The sequence below is a fragment of the Marmota monax genome, unplaced genomic scaffold, assembly GCF_021218885.2.
Source record: "Marmota monax isolate L192 unplaced genomic scaffold, Marmota_monax_Labrador192_F-V1.1 WCK01_AAM20220418_F8-fsc00002, whole genome shotgun sequence".
Lineage (NCBI taxonomy): Eukaryota > Metazoa > Chordata > Mammalia > Rodentia > Sciuridae > Marmota > Marmota monax.
The window spans coordinates 18,251,213-18,272,964 of record NW_026693571.1 but is presented as its reverse complement, the minus strand read 5'-3'; the positions used below and the strand labels follow the sequence as shown (position 1 = coordinate 18,272,964).

Sequence of the window (21,752 nt, the reverse complement as noted above, 5' to 3'; positions counted from 1 at the left end):
ACCCCTAGTTAACAGGTAAAACCGGAACCAAATTTCCATATTATGTTATCAGGTACATTTAAATTTTTCTGCAGGTAACAATTGGAAATTGATTGTTCTATAGAATGCTCTACTTTGAACAAGTGCAAATTGAAAGTCTAAAAACTTACTATGATTAATAATAAAGATTTGGAAGCAGGATCTGGCAATCCAGTGCTGATAGTCTTGGCCATAGTAGGACAAGATGTAGTGCTATTTTCTGAAACCTAATAGAAGAATCCTAGATGGGGCAAAGCTCTCTTACTGCCAGAATGTTTAAAGATGCAGGAACTGGAGACTAAAAGTAGAATCTCATATCGTTCTTATGTTTGTTAATCATATAAACGCATTTAAAAATTTTTCAGAATGTAGGTTCAGTCTTTACTAATAAATATACCTAGTGTATTTGATGCTTGAAGTAAATTATGTATTATAGGTGAATTTTAATATAAGTGAAGCATCAAATGATTGAATCTAGGCAATTATTAAAATTTCCCACTGATGGATATTTTATTTTCTCAATTTGTATTTAGTTTTAAAACAAAAAACTGACAAGTTTTAAAACAAAAAAATTTATTAAAAAAGAGTAAATGCCCATTTAAAGGCACTCAATAGTTTTAAAGACTTAATTTGGAGATAGCTGAATATTTTGTGTATAAAGTAAAATTTGCACTTAAGGAATTATTAATTTGTATAATTCAGACTAAAGAATTTACCTTGAGTATCTTTTTTAAGTTGGGTACATCAGCAAGAAGTTATCTTACTCTTTTAAAATATATATGTGATGTCTTTATTTTGCCTTCATTTTTGAAAGATAGTTTTGCTAGATTCCTCTTGGTCAATGTTTTTTTTTCTTCAAACACTTTGAGTATGTTATCACATTGCCCTCTGAACTCTATTGTTTCTGATGTTAAATCAATTGTTAGTCTTATTGAGATTACCTTCTATGTGATATGTTCTTTTCTCTTGTGCTTTTAAGATTTGCTCTTTTCCTTTTTATTTTATTGTGTTAAAAACACTTAATATGATTTCTATTTGCTTAATTAAATTTTAAGTGTATAATACGTTATTGTTGACTACAGGTACAATGTGGTACAGCAGTTCGTTTGTTTTTTTTAACTCAACTGAAGGAAGAATATACACAGGAGAAAAGACAGTCTCTCTAATAAATGATGTTGACTTGTTTAACTGAAACTTTATTCTTACTGATTAGTAACTCTCCATTTCCCTCTTTCTCCCAGCTCTAGAAACCACCACACTAGTCTTTGGTTCTATGAATCTATTTTAGATATTTGATATCAGTAGAGTTATATATTATTTGTCATCCTGTGATGCACTTATTTTACAGCATAATGTTCTCAAGGTTCATATATATTATCACAGATTGCAGAGTTTCCTTCTTTATAAAAACCAAGTAGTATTCAAATGCATGCAAAAAGCACATTTTCTTTATTCATCTGTTGATGGATATTTAGGTTGTTTCCACATCTAGGCTATTATGAGTTGTGCTGACATAAGCATGGGAGAGTTGTATCAGCAGTATTTACATACTGATTTCAATCTTTTGGATAAATACCCAGGGGCTGCCTTATGTGGTTGTTCTATTATTTAATTTCTTAGAGAAATCTCCATATTATTATTTTTTTTTGTGTGTGTGTGTTCTTTTTTTTTTTTTTTTTTTTATTGTTGGTTGTTCAAAACATTACATAGTTCTTGATATATCATCTTTCACACTTTGCTTCAAGTGAGTTATGAACTCCCATTTTTAGCCCATATACAGATTGCAGAATCACATCAATTACACATCCATTGATTTACATATTGCCATACTAGTGTCTGTTGTGTTCTGCTGCCTTTCCTATCCTCTACTATCCCCCCTCCTCCCTCCCCTCCCCTCCCCACCCTTCTTCTCTCTCTACCCCCCCTATTGACCTTCATTTCTCCCCCTTGTATTATTTTTCCCTTTCCCCTCATTCCCTCTTGTATGTTCTTTTGTATAACCCTGAGGGTCTCCTTCCATTTCCATGCAATTTCCCTTTTCTCTCCCTTTCCCTCCCACCTCTCATCTCTGTTTAATGTTGATCTTCTTCTCATGCTCTTCGTCCCTACTCTGTTCTTAGTTACTCTCCTTATATCAAAGGAGACATTTGGCATTTGCTTTTTAGGGATTGGCTAGCTTCACTTAGCATAATCTGCTCTAGTGCCATCCATTTCCCTGCAAATTCTATGATTTTGTCATTTTTTAATGCAGAGTAATACTCCATTGTGTATAAATGCCACATTTTTTTAATCCATTCGTCTGTTGAAGGGCATCTGGGTTGGTTCCAAAGTCTTGCTATTGTGAATTGAGCTGCTATGAACATCGATGTAGCAGTGTCCCTGTAGCATGCTCTTTTTAGGTCTTTAGGGAATAGACCAAGAAGGGGAATAGCTGGGTCAAATGGTGGCTCCATTCCCAGCTTTCCAAGAAATCTCCATACTGCTTTCCAAATTGGCTGCACCAATTTGCAGTCCCACCAGCAATGTACAAGTGTACCCTTTTCCCCACATCCTCGCCAGCACTTGTTGTTGTTTGACTTCATGATGGCTGCCAATCTTACTGGAGTGAGATGGTATCTTAGGGTGGTTTTGATTTGCATTTCTCTGACTGCTAGAGATGGTGAGCATTTTTTCATGTACTTGTTGATTGATTGTATGTCCTCCTCTGAGAAGTGTCTGTTCAGGTCCTTGGCCCATTTGTTGATTGGGTTGTTTGTTATCTTATTGTCTAATTTTTGGAGTTCTTTGTATACTCTGGATATTAGGGCTCTGTCTGAAGTGTGAGGAGTAAAGATTTGTTCCCAGGATGTAGGCTCTCTATTTACCTCTCTTATTGTTTCTTTAGCTGAGAAAAAACTTTTTAGTTTGAGTAAGTCCCATTTGTTGATTCTAGTTATTAACTTTTGTGCTATGGGTGTCCTATTGAGGAATTTGGAGCCCGACCCCACAGTATGTAGATCGTAGCCAACTTTTTCTTCTATCAGACGGCGTGTCTCTGATTTGATATCAAGCTCCTTGATCCATTTTGAATTCACTTTTGTGCATGGCGAGAGAAAGGGATTCAGTTTCATTTTGTTGCATATGGATTTCCAGTTTTCCCAGCACCATTTGTTGAAGATGCTATCCTTCCTCCATTGCATGCTTTTAGCCCCTTTATCAAATATAAGATAGTTGTAGTTTTGTGGATTGGTTTCTGTGTCCTCTATTCTGTACCATTGGTCCACCCGCCTGTTTTGGTACCAGTACCATGCTGTTTTTGTTACTATTGCTCTGTAGTATAGTTTGAAGTCTGGTATCGCTATACCGCCTGATTCACACTTCCTGCTTAGCATTGTTTTTGCTATTCTAGGTCTTTTATTTTTCCATATGAATTTCATGATTGCTTTCTCTATTTCTACAAGAAATGCCTTTGGGATTTTGATTGGCATTGCATTAAACCTATAGAGAACTTTTGGTAATATCGCCATTTTGATGATGTTAGTTCTGCCTATCCATGAACAGGGTATATTTTTCCATCTTCTAAGATCTTCTTCTATTTCTCTCTTTAGGGTTCTGTAGTTTTCATTGTATAAGTCTTTCACCTCTTTTGTTAGGTTGATTCCCAAGTATTTTATTTTTTTTGAAGATATTGTGAATGGAGTGGTTGTCCTCATTTCCATTTCAGAGGATTTGTCGCTGATATACAGGAATGCCTTTGATTTATGCGTGTTGATTTTATATCCTGCCACTTTGCTGAATTCATTTATTAGCTCTAATAGTTTCTTTGTAGAGCCTTTTGGGTCTGCTAGGTATAGAATCATATCATCTGCAAATAGTGATAATTTAAGTTCTTCTTTTCCTATTTTTATGCCTTTAATTTCTTTCGTCTGTCTAATTGCTGTGGCCAGTGTTTCGAGAACTATGTTGAACAGAAGTGGTGAGAGAGGGCATCCCTGTCTTGTTCCAGATTTTAGAGGGAATGCCTTCAATTTTTCTCCATTCAGAATGATGCTAGCCTGAGGCTTAGCATAGATTGCTTTTACAATATTGAGGTATGTTCCTGTTATCCCTAGTTTTTCTAGAGTTTTGAACATAAAGGGATGCTGTACTTTGTCGAATGCTTTTTCCGCATCTATCGAGATGATCATATGGTTCTTATTTTTAAGTCTATTGATGTGGTGAATAACATTTATTGATTTCCGTATATTGAACCAGCCTTGCATCCCAGGGATGAATCCTACTTGATCATGGTGCACAATTTTTTTGATATGTTTTTGTATCCGATTCGCCAGAATTTTATTGAGGATTTTTGCATCTAGGTTCATTAGAGATATTGGTCTGAAGTTTTCTTTCTTTGAAGTGTCTTTGTCTGGTTTAGGTATCAGGGTGATGTTGGCCTCGTAGAATGAATTTGGAAGTTCTCCCTCTTTTTCTATTTCCTGAAGTAGCTTGAAAAGTATTGGTATTAGTTCCTCTTTAAAGGTTTTGTAAAATTCTGCTGTATACCCATCCGGTCCTGGGCTTTTCTTAGTTGGTAGTCTTTTGATGGTTTCTTCTATTTCCTCAATTGATATTGGTCTGTTTAGGTTGTCTATATCCTCCTGACTCAATCTGGGCAGATCATATGACTTCAGAAATTTATCGATGCCTTCACTATCTTCTAATTTATTGGAGTATAAGGATTCAAAATAATTTTTGATTATCTTCTGTATTTCTGAAGTGTCTGTTGTGATATTGCCTTTTTCATCCCGTATGCTAGTAATTTGAGTTCTCTCTCTTCTTCTCTTCGCTAGCATCGCTAAGGGTCTGTCGATTTTGTTTATTTTTTCAAAGAACCAACTTTTAGTTTTGTCAATTTTTTCAATTGTTTCTTTTGTTTCGATTTCATTAATTTCAGCTCTGATTTTAATTATTTCTTGCCTTCTACTTCTTTTGCTGTTGTTTTGCTCTTCTTTTTCTAGGATTTTGAGATGAAGCATGAGATCATTTATTTGTTGGTTTTTTCTTTTTTTAAGGAATGAACTCCAAGCAATGAATTTTCCTCTTAGAACTGCTTTCAATGTGTCCCACAGATTCCGATATGTTGTGTCTGTGTTTTCATTAATCTCTAAGAATTTTTTAATTTCCTCCTTGATGTCTTCTATAACCCATTGATCATTCAGTAACCTATTGTTCATTCTCCAAGTGATGTATGCTTTTTCCTTCCTTCTTTTATCGTTGATTTTCAGTTTCATTCCATTATGGTCAGATAGGATGCATGGTATTATCTCTACTCCTTTATATTGTCTAAGCGTTGCCCTGTGACATAATATATGATCTATTTTTGAGAAGGATCCATGTGCTGCTGAGAAAAAAGTGTAACTGCTTGATGTTGGGTGGTATATTCTATATATGTCAATTAAGTCTAGGTTATTAATTGTGTTATTGAGTTCTATAGTTTCCTTATTCAACTTTTGTTTGGAAGATCTGTCCAGTGGCGAGAGAGGTGTGTTGAAGTCTCCCATGATTATTGTATGGTGGTCTATTAGACTCTTGAACTTGAGAAGAGTTTGTTTGATGAACATAGCTGCGCCATTGTTTGGGGCATATATATTTATGATTGTTATGTCTTGTTGGTGTATGGTTCCCTTAAGCAGTATGTAGTGTCCCTCTTTATCCCTTTTGATTAACTTTGGCTTGAAATCTATTTTATTTGATATGAGTATGGACACTCCTGCTTTTTTCCGAAGTCCATATGAGTGATATGATTTTTCCCAACCTTTCACCTTCAGCCTATGTATGTCTTTTCCTATCAAATGCGTCTCCTGTAGGCAGCATATTGTTGGGTCTTGTTTTGAGATCCATTCTACTAGCCTGTGTCTCTTAATTGGTGAGTTTAAGCCATTAACATTTAGGGTTATTATTGAGATATGGGTTGTTGTTCCAGCCATATTTGTTTATTTATGTTACTAAACATGGTTTGTTTTCCTCTTTGATTATTCCCCCCCCTTTACTGTCCTACCTCCCACTGTTGGTTTTCATTGTTATTTTCCATTTCCTCTTCCTGTAATGTTTTGCTGAGGATGTTTTGAAGAGATGGTTTTCTAGCTGCATATTCTTTTAACTTTTGTTTGTCGTGGAAGGTTTTAATTTCATCTTCCATCCTGAAGCTTAATTTCGCTGGATACACAATTCTTGGTTGGAACCCATTTTCTTTCAGTGTTTGAAATATGTTATTCCAGGATCTTCTAGCTTTCAGAGTCTGTGTTGAAAGATCAGCTGTTATCCTGATTGGCTTGCCCCTAAATGTAATCTGCTTCCTTTCTCTTGTAGCTTTTAAAATTCTCTCCTTATTCTGTATGTTGGGCATCTTCATTATAATGTGTCTAGGTGTGGATCTCTTATAATTTTGCACATTCGGCGTCCTGTAGGCTTCTAGAATTTGGGATTCTGTCTCATTCTTCAAGTCTGGGAAGTTTTCTCGTATTATTTCATTAAATAAATTGCTCATTCCTTTGGTATGGAGTTCTATACCTTCCTGTATCCCAATGACTCTTAAGTTTGGTCTCTTAATGTTATCCCATATTTCTTGGATGTTCTGCTCATGGTTTCTTAACAGTCTTGCTGAGCTGTCTATGTTCTTTTCAAGTTGAAATACTTTGTCTTCATTGTCTGATGTTCTATCTTCTAAGTGTTCTACTCTGCTGGTAGTACTCTCAATTGAGTTTTTAAGTTGGTTTATTGCTTCCTGCATTTCTAGGATTTCTGTTTGTTTGTTTTTTATAACCTCTATCTCCCTGTATAGTTGATCCTTTGCTTCCTGGATTTGTTTGTGTAATTCCTTGTCGAAGTGATCTTTCATTGTCTGATTTTGCTGTCTAATTTCTTCCTTGATACTCCAGATCATCTGAAGCATATATATCCTGAATTCTTTATCTGACATTCCATCTGCTGCAGCTGTTACCTCTTCTAAAGTTGAGCTGACCTGCATTGCTTGTAGTCCTTTCTTTCCTTGTCTTTTCATACTGCTTGCGTTTCTTTCTTCTTGGTGAAACTGTTGTGTTTTTGAAATTTTTCCCCCCCCTATATATTTATGTTGCTCTTGTATAGTTGAAAATTCTCCCTTGCAGGTGCGGGCAGGGGCTCTGCTCTGCCCCTCCTCCAATTGGTGTGAGGTGTCTACCACGCCCGCGGACCCCTGGGCCTGATCCGCTGTTCTGTCGCAGGTCTGCCTACCTTGCAGGTGGGGGCGAAGGCTCTGCCCTGCCCCTCCTACCACGCCCGGGGACCGCTAGGCCTGATCTGCAGGTTGGTCGCAGGTCTGCCCACCTTGTGGGCAAGGGTGGCAGTTCCGCTCCGCCCCCACTCCAATTGGGGTCACTTGACCACCACACAGGCGAGCCGCTGGGCCTGATCTGGGCGCGGGCTAAGGCTCTGCTCTGCCCCTACTCCAGTTGGGGTGAAGTGTGTACCACGCTGGCAGGCCGCTGGGCCTGATCCACAGGTCTGTCGCAGGTCTGCTTACCTTGCCAGCGCGGGCGGTGGCTCTGCCCTGCCCCTCTTACCACGCCTGCAGACCGCTGGGCCTGATCTGCAGGTTGGTCGCAGGTCTTCCTACCTTGCGGGCGTGGGCGGCGGCCCCTCTCCTCGCCTCTGGCTCGACGACAAAGCGAGAGAGACTCGGGTATCTGTGACTCACCCTCCCTACCAGGGGACCAACTGTTTCCGTCGCCGCTGGCACCGATGAAGTTTTCTCCTCGGCCGCTCTCCGATGACATCAGATCTCTGCCATGCTGGCATCCCCTGTTCTATGGCTGAATCCCATTTTCTTCTCTTCCAATAGGCGGAGCTGTGCCCTCTGAGCTGAGCTTCTGCCCTCTATGTGCTGACAGAAATCCCTGTACGGTGGCTCCTGGGAGTCTCTCAATCCTGTTAGTCCAGAGCCCTTTCACTTATCCGGCCCCTCCCCCTGTTCCTCCTCCCAGCCAGCCAGCCAGGTCCTGTTCACCAGAGGCGGTTCCCCAAGGATCTGATTACACTTGCAGCCCCACCGCGTGTCCTATATCCCGAACGATGAACACCCTCTCTGTCATTCAATTAAGCCCCAGTGCTGTGGTGGGGTGATCTGGGAACCAACAGTTACATTTTTCAGGACCCCTTTGGTGGGCACGCCCCCAGAAACTGGCGGCTAAAATCTTGGGTGTCGCCGCTGGTGTTAAGGGGAGGTGGGGATCTGGAGTCCCCTCTGCTTCCCTACAGACACGCCCCCGGTGGTTTCCTGGCTGCTTGTATCTGGAGGGGGTGGGAGTCACACACCTGCTAATGTGGATTCCGCTGGGAAGGAATTCTGTCGGCGGAACTCTGGTGATGTCACCACTCTGCTATGGCAGGCCCCAGGCTCCTTGCCAGAGTGTCCGAAGGGAGGGGTGGGACTGGTCTGTCTCTGGTTGGTTTCAGCTCCCGGTTTGCTATTTCATGAAGGCTTGGCGAGAGACCTCTTCCTAGAGTCCCTGCACCGCTCCTGCTGCGCTGCGCTGCGCCTCGGAGGCTATCCGCCCTGACGCGGGCCGCGTGCAGGCAGCCGACAGTCGCCGAGTCGCGCGGGCAGCGGCTGGCGGGTCTGGACCTCTGCGCTGCGTGGCGGAGATTCACTCGTCTAGCGCAGACTGTCACCTCCAAAAATCCTTCCAATTCCCGGCCGGTCTCTCTTTAGTGGAATTTTGCTAGGAGTTTCTCAGCAGGTCATATCTAAGCGTATCCATGCGTCTCTCTGACCCCTTTGTTGAGGAGGTACAGAAAGCGCTGCCTCCCCTCTCGCCGCCATGTTGGATCCTCTCCATATTATTTTTATTATGGATGCTACAATTTGAATTCCCATCAACAGCTAGCAAGAGTTCTAACTTTTTCTACATCCTTGCTAAGAATTTATATCTTTTGTTTTTTGATAATAGACAACCTAACAGGTATGAGGTAATATCACATTGCAGTTTTGATATGCATTTCCATAATAATTAGCATTTTTGATAAACATTGATCATTTTTTGATAAACACATTGACCAATTGTATGTTTGCTTTGAACAAATGCATATTTAGGTCTTTTGCCCATTACATTCTTTTCTTGCTATTGAGTTAATAGAAGTTCCTTATGTAGTTTAGATATTTACCCCTTATTATTTATAAGTTCTGAAAATATTTTCCTCTCATTCTATTGGTTGCCTTTTCATTCTGGTACTTATTTCCTTTCATTTCTTCATGTCCATGAAGTCATTACCAAGAACAATGTCATAAATATTTCCCCTATGTTTTATTATAGTAGTTTCAGACTTCATGTTTAAGTCTTTAATCAATTTTGAATTGATTTTTGTATACAGCATGAGAAAATTTCCATTTTCAACCTTTTGAATGTGGATATTCAATTTTCCCAACATTATTTGTTGAAGAGACTATCTTTTCCCCATTGTGTATTCTTGGCATACTCATCAAAGTTTATTGTTTATGTGTAAGTTTATTTATAGTCTATTTCATTGGCTCATATGTCTACTTTATGCCAATACCATATTGTTGTGAGAGAAAAAGAAGAAGGAGGAGGAGAAGGAGGAGAAGGAGGAGGAGGAGGAGGAGGAGGAGGAGGAGGAGGAGGAGGAGGAGGAGGAGGAGGAGGAGGAGGAGGAGGAGGAAATATAGATAAAATAAAAAGCAGAACAAAAAAGGGAATATTATATAAATACAAATCAAGAGGGAAAAATTAGAAAAAAGAAAAATCCAATTAAAGAATAAACACAGAATAAGACAAAAGTAAGAGAAAATGGTGAGATATAAAAAGTAATAATAGAAGAACACATGGAGAAAAGAAAATGGGTCAAAAATTCTTCTTAGCCAAGGTTCTTGGAAACATCTCTCACCTGTTCTTTAAGATGGGAATCTACCAGGTATGGTGGGCAAAGTTATTGATTGCAGCTGCTGCTTGTTGTCATGCCTCTCATTTGTCACCAAATGAGTTATGATGGAAAGCAGGCTGTGTCCCACTTTTCTCACAAAACAGGTTAAGGAACGTTTACAATGCTCATATTCCCTCCAGAGGTTTTTAGACTGTGCCATCAACTTCCAGGGCTCACCTATAGTCCCTCACCTCCTCAAATGGTTACACACTTATTGTTACTTGGTTTCCACTCCCTGGAGAAGCAAACTAGGGCTAGTTATCTCTTGAAAACCACCTTGAAATCCCTGTTTAGCATCCTTTTGTTTCTACTTAAAGAACTCATTTATTTATTTATAAGATCCATCTAGTGGTGATGAACTTCCTTGGCTTTTGTTTTGTTTGTGAAAGTCTTTACTCTTCTTTGTCTTTTGGAGGACAGTTTTGTGAGAAATAGCATTGTTTTGTTGGACTTTTTGTTCCTTTCATGACCTTTTGGGGTCTTTTTCTGTAACCATGGATAGTTTTATTGAGATTCGCTTGTATGTGACTAATCACTTTGTTATTGGTAATGTTCTCTTTAACTTTGACAATTTGATTAAAACATATCTCAGTATAGATCTTTGAGGTCATCTTATTTGGGTTTCTTGGCCCTTTTTCTTCCCTGGATTTGAGAAGTTTTCACTCATTATTTCTTTGAGTAAGCTTTCTAATCTTTTCTTTCTTTTGTTTAGGATTTCCAAACTCTATAAATTGGTCTGCTTATTGATATCCCATAGTTTCTTTAATATTCCTTTAATCATTTACTTCCTTTTTTTTCCTTGATTAAATTTTTTTCTAACCTGAGTTCACAGATAATTCCTTCTGGTTGGTCTATTCTGCTGTTGAACCCCTTTAGTAAAATTTTAAGTTAGTTAAGGTATTCTTCATCTCTATGATTTTTGTTTGGTGAATTTTAATGTTCTCAAAGGATCTATATTAAAGTTTGCTGATTATTTCTTTTGCTTGCTCAACTCTGCTCCTGACTGCCTCCTATGGAAATTTTATTTCAGTGATTATACTTTTCAGCTCAATTTAGTTGCTTTAAAGATGAATCATTGTCATCTTTAAAAATAACTTCTATATTGTTTTATTTAGTTCTTTGAACATTTATAATAGCTGATTTTTAAATCTTTACTAAGTTCTGAGATCTCTGAAAAGCTATTTAAATTGCTTACTTTTTTTCCAGTATAATGATCAACTGTTTCTTTGCATGTCTTAGGATTTGTCAAAAACTGAATATTTAGATAATAGAATAGTATCTCTGGATTCTGATTAGTCTCTTCTTCCTATCACCTTCCATTCCTTTCATTGTGCTTTTTCTAGTGTCAGACTTAGGTTTTCAGTTTTTTCCCCTATATTTTTTATTTTTAAACCTGGCTTCCTAGAATTTTCCCCTGGGTCAGCATCTTGAGGAATGTCTCCCATTCTTCCTCATGGTTAGTAATAATTAGCAGCTTTCAAGTGCCCATTTTAGTTGCTCCTGAGGGAAAGCCACCTAGTGCTTATCCATAGTCTTTTGGACCCCCAAGGAGGAACATGATCTTAGTCGACTCCTTTTAATAGTATCCTTGGGTGGCGCTCTGCATTGAACTTGCTGCTACCAGTTTCATGGAGCTTTCAGTCTTCTTAATTGCTCATCACTAAGATCTCTACTATGATTTGGATATGTTTTGTAGCTTGAGGTTCATGTGCTTGAAGCTTGGTCCTCAATGTAATAGTATTGAGAGGTGGTTGTTATGGTTTAGATAGGAGATGTCCTCAAAAGCTCATGTGTGAGACAAAGCAAGAAAGTCTGGAGGTGAATTGATTGGGCTATGAGCATTCTACCATAATTAGTGAATTAATTCTCTGATAGAGATAAATGGGTGGTAACTGTAGGCAGGTAGGGTGTGGTTGGAGAAGGTGGGTCCCTGTGGGTGCGCTTTTGGATATATTTTTTGTCCTTTTTGAGCAGAGTTCTCTCTCTGCTTCCTGTAGCTATGTAGGTCTGTTCCCAGATGCTTTCCCCTGTCACACCCTTCTGCCATGATGTTTTGTCTCCCCTCAGGTACAGAGTAATGGAGTTGGCTGTCTTAAGGACTAAGACCTCTGAAACCATGAGTCAAGTAAACTTTTCCTCCTTTAAAGTTGTTCTTGTCAGGTCCTTTTGTCACAGCACCGAAAGAGCTTACTAAAACAGTGGTGATAACTTTAAGTGGTGGGTTCTATTGTGAGGTGATTAGGTAATGTTGACACAAACTCATGAATGGATTAATGGATTAATGTGTTTCTCAATAACTAATAACTTCTAGTCTCATAGGAATGAGTTAGGTGTACCTGGACTGAATTAGTTATTGAGAGAATTTCTCCTTCTATTTCTGTGCCATGTTGTAACACAGCATGTTGTCCTCACCAGAAACTAATCACTAGAAACTAATCATGTTAGCACCATGCTCTCTGACCTCTGAAACTGTGAGTTAAATAAGCCTCTTCTTAAAAATAAAGTATCCAGTTAAAGGTATTTAGTTATAGCAAGAGAAAACACACTAAGACAATACCTAATGTTTTTGACAATCCCTTCAGACATGAGTCTTTTCCTATTCTTTTCCAAATAAAGTTAGCCCCCTTAGCAGGGCTGCACAATTATGAGTCCTTTCATGCATATTTCTGTGGTTAAAATTTCTTCATTACTGCAAGAAAGTTGGGGGTGAAGGCAATGACTTATTTCCTAAAATGACACCTTTGCCCTATGAGTTGGTAAATTCTTGCAAGGGACTGAGTTGGGTCCAATTCATACTCATATTGAAGCCCTAACCCCCATGTGATGAAGTATTTGGAGATGGATATTTTGGTGGGAGATAATTAAGTTTGGATGAAGTCACGAGGATAGGACACCCCTCGTGAGATTACCAGCCTTATAAAAAGAAACCAGACAGCTTGCTTGTTTTCTCTACCTTGCGAGGACACGGCAAAGAGTGAGCCAGAGTCATCACCACAGCTCAACCATGCTGACACCCTGATCTTGTACACTTCCAGCCTCCAGAACTGGGAGAAAAATGCTTGTTTGAACTACTATTCCATTATAGCCTGAGTATGTTCATACAGTTCTCATCTTGCCCTGCCTGGTGTGATCTTCTTCCTTACTAGTGAGCACTGGGGAGGATGGTGGGTGATTTGGGCCAGGTATCCTAGAAATGATGCATCTAGAGTGGAGACTTCATGGGTAGGAGATGGGCTGGGGAAGGGTTCTCAGTTTTCTCATCCATTCCACTGGGAGTAGAGAATCTGCTTGTTGTTATCTTACTCCATTTTTCTGCTGCTACACCAGAATGTCACAGATTGCGTAACTTGTAAACCACAGAATTCTTTTTGGCTCACAGTTGTGGAGGCTGGATCTAACAGTATGGAATCTGGTACCCCACAAGGGCCTCCCCTCTGTGTCTTAATTTGGCAGAGGGCTAAGTGAGAATGTGTGAAACAGAGAGAGAGGTGTGGGTGCTGATTTTACCCTTTTATCAGTAGCCTACTTCCATGATAACTAACCAACTCCCACAACAATAGTCTGGATCCATTCATGAGATGATAGCTCCGTGACCTAATTTTCTCTTAAAGGTATCACCTCCCAATACCCTTAAATTGGCAATTAAATTTCAACATGAGTTTTGGAAGGGGCAATCAAACCACAGCAGTTATAATCAGAATACCTTTATAATTGTGAATAAAAGAGGTTTATGATTCAACAATTGCTCATGTAGATTTTCAAAATTTAAAAACAATAATATATTTAAAATATTTAGTAACATTTCAATATTTATGTACCTTATGTTTCTGACATTTTCACACAATGCAATGATCTTACTATTAAATACAGTAATATAGAGCTGGTGTAAATCATAGGAATTCTTGATTTTCTTTAAATACAAAATGTCATTTTTTTCTCCTAAAATGAAAAATAATTATAAACACACATCTGCATTCATGCCTACTGAAAATCTCATTTATATTTACCTTAATTCGAACTTCACCAGCTTTTGGTGGATCAACTTCAACTTTCTCAATAGACAGGGGGGCATTTGTTGTCCAGGCAATGGCTGCCCGGCATGTGATAACCTATGTATATAAAGATAAAATGACAAAGTGGTCTTATTCCTACTAATCTAAAATTGAGTGAGACATTTAGTTACATTCCCACTTACAATACTGAATTGTCATTCTGCTTTATCACTTTGAAATATAGATAATAGACTTCATTCATTGAAAATAATCACATGTATATTTTTATACATGAATAATATAAATTGGGAGACAAATGATTTATATATATACACACATATATATCTATATTTATATATGCATATCTATATCTCTATAGACAATATCTATATCTATATGATTATATATGTGCACACATATATCTATATGTGTATATATCTATATCTTTATATACATATAGAGATATGTAGTCTTTGTCTCAAAATTGTTTTATCCCAGTTATCTGAATAATACTTAGGGAATTTCTCATCTGTATTCCAAATGTCATGAGATATTAATGTTGCCCAACTGGTTTATGGATCCCAGTTCAGTTTTCTGAATCTAGATTTCTACATTGTAATTTCTAATACTAATCATCTATTTAAAATAGAGAAAACTGGATCATTGTAATGTTTTGAGCAACTAATAAAAAAATAGAGAAAAATGGAATTTATTGTGAAAAGATTATTATAAGAAAAGAGAACTCAAGCTTTGATAGTTATCTATTGATTTTTCTACATTAGTAGGTGGCTGTATTTGACAGATTCTTTTAGCATTAGAAAGATTTTGTTCTACTTTACAGAAGGATTAATTGTTTTTTAAATGATAAGAGTTCTTACTGTATCACAATTATGAATTTGTTTTTGAAAAATCAATTTACAAATGACCAGGAATACTTCCTCTGTGTAAAGCATGGTGTATATATATTCATATAGTATCTTTAACAGCCTAAAGTACATCTACTGACAAGAAGATTAATGAAGCTACATTTGAAAAGCAAACCAACACTTACTTTGTTGGATGTTTCAGTGAAGAGTTTTCCTTGCTCCATCTTTCCTTATGGCTGGTTTACAAGTGAGAACTCTGTCTCTTCTCACCAGCTTTTATGGAGCCTTAGAGTTTCCTCCCACCTGAGAGTGACTCATCTACTACATAGCAACCAAGGGAGGAGGGAAGGGAAAAGGGGAGAAATAAAAGGTTGAGTAAAGGATGAAAGAAATTGCAAAATATGAAACTGAGGAGAAGTATGAAGAAGAGCAAATCTTCAGGAGAAAAAATGGAGAGCTAGTGAAGGAAAAAGCGGAAAGTAAATAAGGGTTTTAAAAAGAACAAGAAAAAAACGATGAAGGGAAAGTAGCAACCTCCCCCAAAGCATATATTGTGTTTTATAGTTTGGAAATTCTTCTACATCCATAATGTCACTTGATCCTTCACAAGACAACTAGACTAATTTTCTTATGAGGAAACTAAAGTTCAGAAATGATTGCAGATTAATTTTAATTAGAGCTCAAATAAGGTTTATGATTTCAAATCCCATGATTTTGGGGGAAGAATTATGAAGAAAAGTATAAAAAATGCTGAGAAGTGAGAAAAAATTTAGAAAGAATGGTAAAGATTGTGAAAGGTAGAAGAACAGGAATTATCATACGAAAATAAAATTTAAAGACTTATTTTGAAAGGAGTTAAACTTGTCAGACAGAAACCTAATTCAAACTGTTTAATGCAAAACAGGAGTTTTTATTGATCATGTGGTTTTGGAGATAGAAAAATCAAGCACAAGCTTTTCCACCTTGGCACTCATTCTTTGGACAATTATAGGTTATCAGTCGTCTGCTGACAGGTAATGATGATAATGATGAATAAAAATGGTGAAAATAAGACATAGTGCTTCTCCTTCTCTAGCTGAAACCTGTTTCTGTTGGCTTTATGGTAAAACTCATTTATTTAATCTAGCTTTTCTATTTATAATTTTACCCTTCTATCTCAGTAGACTTACTTCAGAACTTTATTCTGTTCTTTTCTTTTAATTTTCTTTAAGTTTATTTTAATTTTTATTTTGAGACAGTGTCTCTCACTTTTAATTTTTATTTTGAGACAGCATCTCTCACTAAGCTGCTTAGGGCCTTACTAAATTGCTGAAGCTGGGTTTGAACTTCCATTATCTGAGTTTCTGGGATTACAAGCATGTGCCATTACACGGAGCTAATGCATTCATTTTCATTGTGAAGTAGTATTTTATTGTTTTGGCTTATTACAAATAATAATATCATGCACATTGACTAATTCAATGTCATGAAGATTTATATTTAGTTTTCCTCAGATATTTTCATCGTTTTAGCTTTTAAATTTAGGTCCTTGATTTATTTTGATTCAATCTTTGTGTATGGTATGAGGTAGGGATCAAACTTCTTTTGCATGTGGATAACCAGTTATTCCAGGCTCATTTCTTGAAAATATATTCTTTCCCTATTGAATGGTTTTGGCATCCTTGTCAAAAATCAATTAGCCATAATTATATGGGTTTATTTCTGAAATCTGTTGCTATTTTATTGATTTCCATGTCGATTTTTATGTCTGAAACAGTCTTTATTGTGTCTTTGTAGTAAATTTTACATCTTTCAGTTATTTCAGATGGTGAGAGTAAACAAATATGATCTCTTTTATTCCATCTTGACTTGAAGTGATTTTTTTTCTTTGCCTAGGTTGTTGTTAGTGTAGAGAAATGCCACTGACTTTTATCTACTGAGTTGTATCCTGAAAGTGTACTGAATTCATTTATTAATCCCAACAGGTTTTCTTTAGGATATATGTGAATATGTTATTGGCCAGCAGATAATTTAACTTATTTTTCAATTTGGAAGCCATGTATAAATATTTTTGTGCCAATTTTCTCTCTCTAGGATTTCTAGTATTTTGTTGAATAGAAATCACAAGAATGGAAAAATTTGTCTTATTACTGATATAGAGGAAAACTTTTGAGATTCACTATTCAGTATAATAGCCATGGACTTTTCATGTGTAATATTTTTAATGCTTAGATAATCTTCTGTTTCTAGGTTGTTGAATACTTTTATCATGAAAGAACAATAAATTTTTTCAAATGCTTTTCTGTATCAACTAAGATGATCATGTGATTTTTGTCTTTCCTTCTGTTAACGTGGTATGTCAAATTTATTGATTTACATGTGTTGAATCATACTTGTATCCCAGGCTTAAATCCCACTCAGGCATGGTGTATGATCCTTAATGTACAGTTGAATTCAATTTGGTAGTATTTCATTGATGCAATCCCTTAAATCTTTCACCTCGGAAAATTTCACTGGAGTCAATACTGCTTATCCCAGGGGAAATGCTAGCTGCCCTGTACCTCAAGATGAAGGCTGAGCCAAATCCTCCACGGGCACTGGTCACACAGGTAGGACATGCTGTGACCTGAGCATTCAACATCTGTTGCTGGATGGACCGTTGGCATCAGTTAAGCCACCACCACCTTACCTGATAATCCCTTTTTTTGATCTTGTACTTAGTGTCTGAAATGGTCAGGCATGTTTTCTCCTTACTGAGTTAACAATCACCTGGTAGCATATCATCAATTCACACCTCATCATTTCTATACACTCCTTTTTCAAAGGAGTCTATAGCACAAATTTTTACCCTTGCCTTCACACATTAGATTATATATTCTGCAAACATTCTTGTGCCATAAAAAGTATTAAAAATCTTCTTCTGAAGATAAAATCTGCCATTTCCATTCAGTTTCTCCAGAAGAAGGGGTGTTTATTTTTCTGTAATGGCATGGAACACAGTGATAAGAGATAAATAAGACAACTTAGCTTTAGGGAAATGATTGTGCTGAAGTAAGCAAATTGGTGAGAAATTGTCAAAGCAAGAAACTACTTTTAGCAAAAGTCACTCTTGGAGTTTAAAGAGAAAGTATAATCTGTATCATCAAAGAAAGAACATGAGAATATTATCAGATAAACAAAAATAGATAAATGGGAGATTGCTATCAGTTTGAAGGGATTCATGAAATTAATACCTTATCTAACTACATGAATTTAGAAAAGTTATAAATAAATTCTATATAGTGTACCTTATCTATTAGTTTTTAAGATTATAATAACATGATCATTTAATCATCATTGCTAATTTAAAATTAATCTAGACCAATAGGTTTAAATAAAAATAGATTTAAATAAAATTTCTAATTATGAAAAAAGGTGGTATTTACTCAAATTATCTTTCCTGAAGCTCCTGGAAAACTATATCCAAGAGTAATATCAATGTTTGTGGAAAAAATATTTGTGGCATATGAGTAGGCCCTATGTAGGCTTTGTCCATTATTGTATTGCCTATACCTATTTAGCATGTGAAAGGTGCTAAATATTCTGAATAAATGAATGTTTTGTAACAATGCTTTCTCTTAGCAGTCTATAGTATCCTGGTTATCATGATTTCTGCATCCCTGTTCGTATTCTTTTTTTTTTTTTCTTTAATCAACCTTTTATCTTTTTTTAAAACTTTTTGAAAATTTTTATTAAAAAAAAACACAAAAAACAAGACTTTTTTTCACTTCAGTATGAGGTATGTTGCATTTTCCCGTTTGTTCAATGCTTTAAAGCTCAAGGATGCCTCTGCTTTCAATTGTACATGGGCCTGAAGCATCCTAGCTTTTGGCAAGCAGGCAGGAGACTCAACAGAAATCAAAATAGGAACAAGGCAGACTAAATGCAGAGCACATATGTAAACATATTATACATTTGAAAATTACAATATCAGTAAAAGTGATACAGTTTACAGGTGAGATGAAACTATCTGGAACTGGCCTACCATAAGTTTCTGAACCTGGACTGATACAATAAGTTAATATATATATATAAAATGTATAAAAAGTTTTGTTTACATCAAGTAGAATTGGCAATCCATGCTTATAACTTTTTTAAAAATCTAAGCAGGGCAGAAATCCAGACTAAAAAGATATTTTCTCTACTCTACATTGAGTCCAACAGCTTCTTTCATGAACTAATTATTAAAAGCCTCAAATAATCAACAAAAAAAGAAAACCATCCACACTACAGTGGCTCAAAACTGGACATTTCTTAAGCAAATGGGTAGAGCCAAAAAAAGCAGTTCCTTTCTCCCCAAATATTCCCAGGGGATCCAGCTTACTTTATTAGAAGACAACAGCTCTATATAAATGCCCTGGTATTTTAACCTGTATTTGACATACATGGATATACTAATTTCTCTGTGTGTGTATATGTGTGTGTGTGATGTTATGCTGTGTCAGGCCAGAGAACTTGTTATTATATCACTAACATCACCCAACTTAAATTGGACCCTTAGTTTCTGCACACACACACACACACACACACCACACAAATTTATTTCAGCATGCTATACACAAGCTGTAGTGCAACAGGATGGCAATGTGATGATAAGACAGGGCTAATGCTCTTCTCTGCCCAAAAGGAAATTTCAGAATTTCACATTATTTTCCTTAAAAACCCATTTTGCTCTAGTAATAAAATATATTTACTAAGATATAATTAGAAGCTAATGAGCTCAGAAATATAATTTGCATGAAAGCACACCTTCTATAAGCAGGGTTTATTACCTCCTCACTGGCTAAAAACATGAAAAGTTTATAAATGAGCCCAGTGCTGGCCCTGAGACTGTTATTGGGAAGTCATCAGATCATAAAGTGATGGAGGTGACATTTCAAGGAGAATATCCTGCCACTTTGGTTTCACAGGGTGCTGAAATAATCCCCTCAGGAATGGAGCATCCTGTGTTTCCTAAGGCTTATGAGCTGGAAAAACAGACTAGTCCTCAAGTTCTGGGTAGCATTCTAAAACCTGGGACTGTTAGAGTGGAGCCTTATCCTTGGAACCCAGTCATATAGGTGACCTGCAGAAAGCAGACACCAGTAGTCAAGGTGCTTTAGTGTTTCTCTCAAAGGACTACGAGATAGAAAATCAAAATCCTCTGGCCTCTCCTACGAATACTTTGTTAGGCTCCGCCAAAGAACAGAGATACCAGAGAGGCCTAGAAAGGAATGATAGCTGGGGTTCTTTTGACCTGAGGGCTGCTATTGTATATCACACTAAAGAAATGGAATCTATTTGGAATTTGCAGAAGCAAGATCCCAAAAGGATAATCACTTACAATGAAGCCATGGATAGTCCAGATCAATGAAGGACCAGATTGCCTGTTTGTAACATTTCTGCAGCATTAGAGCCACCGTTCATGGGGGACACAAGGCTTTTATGCTCCTAGATCTTCAATGCAGCAGAGGAACCATAAGTTCCATATATTATCACAGGATAATATATATATATATATTTTTAAAAAGGCAACTGAAAGTAATTAGACTTCTTTTTTTCCTTTAATTTTTATTGTTGGTTGTTCAAAACATTACATAGTTCTTGACATATCATATTTCACACTTTGATTCAAGTGGGTTATGAACTCCCATTTTTACCCCGTATACAGATTGCAGCATCACATCGGTTACACATCCACTGTTTTACATATTGCTATACTAGTGTCTGTTGTATTCTGCTGCCTTTCCTATCCTCTACTATCCCCCATCCCCTCCCCTCCCATCTTCTCTCTCTACCCCATCTACTGTAATTCATTTCTCCCCCTTGTTTTTTTACCCTTTCCCCTCACTTCCTCTTGTATGTAATTTTGTATAAACATGAGGGTCTCCTTCCATTTCCAAGCAATTTCCCTTCTCTTTCCTTTTCCCTCCCACCTCTCACCCCTGTTAAATGTTAATCTTCTTCTCATGCTCTTCCTCCCAACTCTGTTCTTAGTTACTCTCCTTATATCAAAGAAAACATTTGGCATTTGTTTTTTAGGAATTGGCTAGCTCCACTTAGCATAATCTGTTCTAATGCCATCCATTTCCCTGCAAATTCTATGATTTTGTCATTTTTTAATGCAGAGTAATACTCCATTGTGTATAAATGCCACATTTTTTTTATCCATTCCTCTATTGAAGGGCATCTAGGTTGGTTCCACAGTCTTGCTATTGTGAATTGTGCTGCTATGAACATTGATGTAGCAGTGTCCCTGTAGCATGCTCTTTTTAGGTCTTTAGGGAATAGATTGAGAAGGGGAATAGCTGGGTCAAATGGTGGTTCCATTCCCAGCTTTCCAAGAAATCTCCATACTGCTTTCCAAATTGGCCGCACCAATTTGCAGTCCCACCAGCAATGTACAAGTGTACCCTTTTCCCCACATCCTCGCCAGCACTTGTTGTTTGACTTCATAATGGCTGCCAATCTTACTGGAGAGAGATGGTATCTTAGGGTGGTGGTTTTGATTTGCATTTCTCTGACTGCTAGAGATGGTGAGCATTTTTTCATATACTTATTGATTGATTGTATGTTCTCCTCTGAGAAGTGACTGTTCAGGTCCTTGGCCCATTTGTTGATTGGGTTATTCATTTTCTTATTGTTTAATTTTTTGAGTTCTTTGTATACTCTGAATATTAGGGCTCTATCTGAAGTGTGAAGAGTAAAGATTTGTTCCCAGGGTGTAGGCTCCATATTTACCTCTCTTATTGTTTCTTTTGCTGAGAAAAAACATTTTAGTTTGAGTAAGTCCCATTTGTTGATTCTAGTTATTAACTCTTGTGCTATAGGTGTCCTATTGAGGAATTTGGAGCCCGACCCCACAGTATGTAGATCGTAGCCAACTTTTTCTTGTATCAGATGCCGTGTCTCTGATTTGATATCAAGCTCCTTGATCCATTTT

The 21,752-nt window shown here is 37.1% G+C and overlaps 1 protein-coding gene across 1 annotated transcript in view; it reads right to left on the bottom strand.

The window, feature by feature from the left end:
• The window catches only part of LOC124102697 (alcohol dehydrogenase 1), a 32,743-nt gene extending 17,688 nt beyond the window's left edge, over nt 1-15,055 (bottom strand). Inside the window, exons 1-2 of the mRNA XM_058583836.1 lie at nt 14,998-15,055; nt 13,962-14,063 (exon numbers count right to left, since the gene is read on the bottom strand). Coding sequence (XP_058439819.1) covers nt 13,962-14,063; nt 14,998-15,036 — 141 coding nt within the window. The 5' untranslated portion in view covers nt 15,037-15,055. The remainder of the gene's footprint in view (nt 1-13,961; nt 14,064-14,997) is intronic.
• Between the last annotated feature and the right edge of the window lie 6,697 nt (nt 15,056-21,752).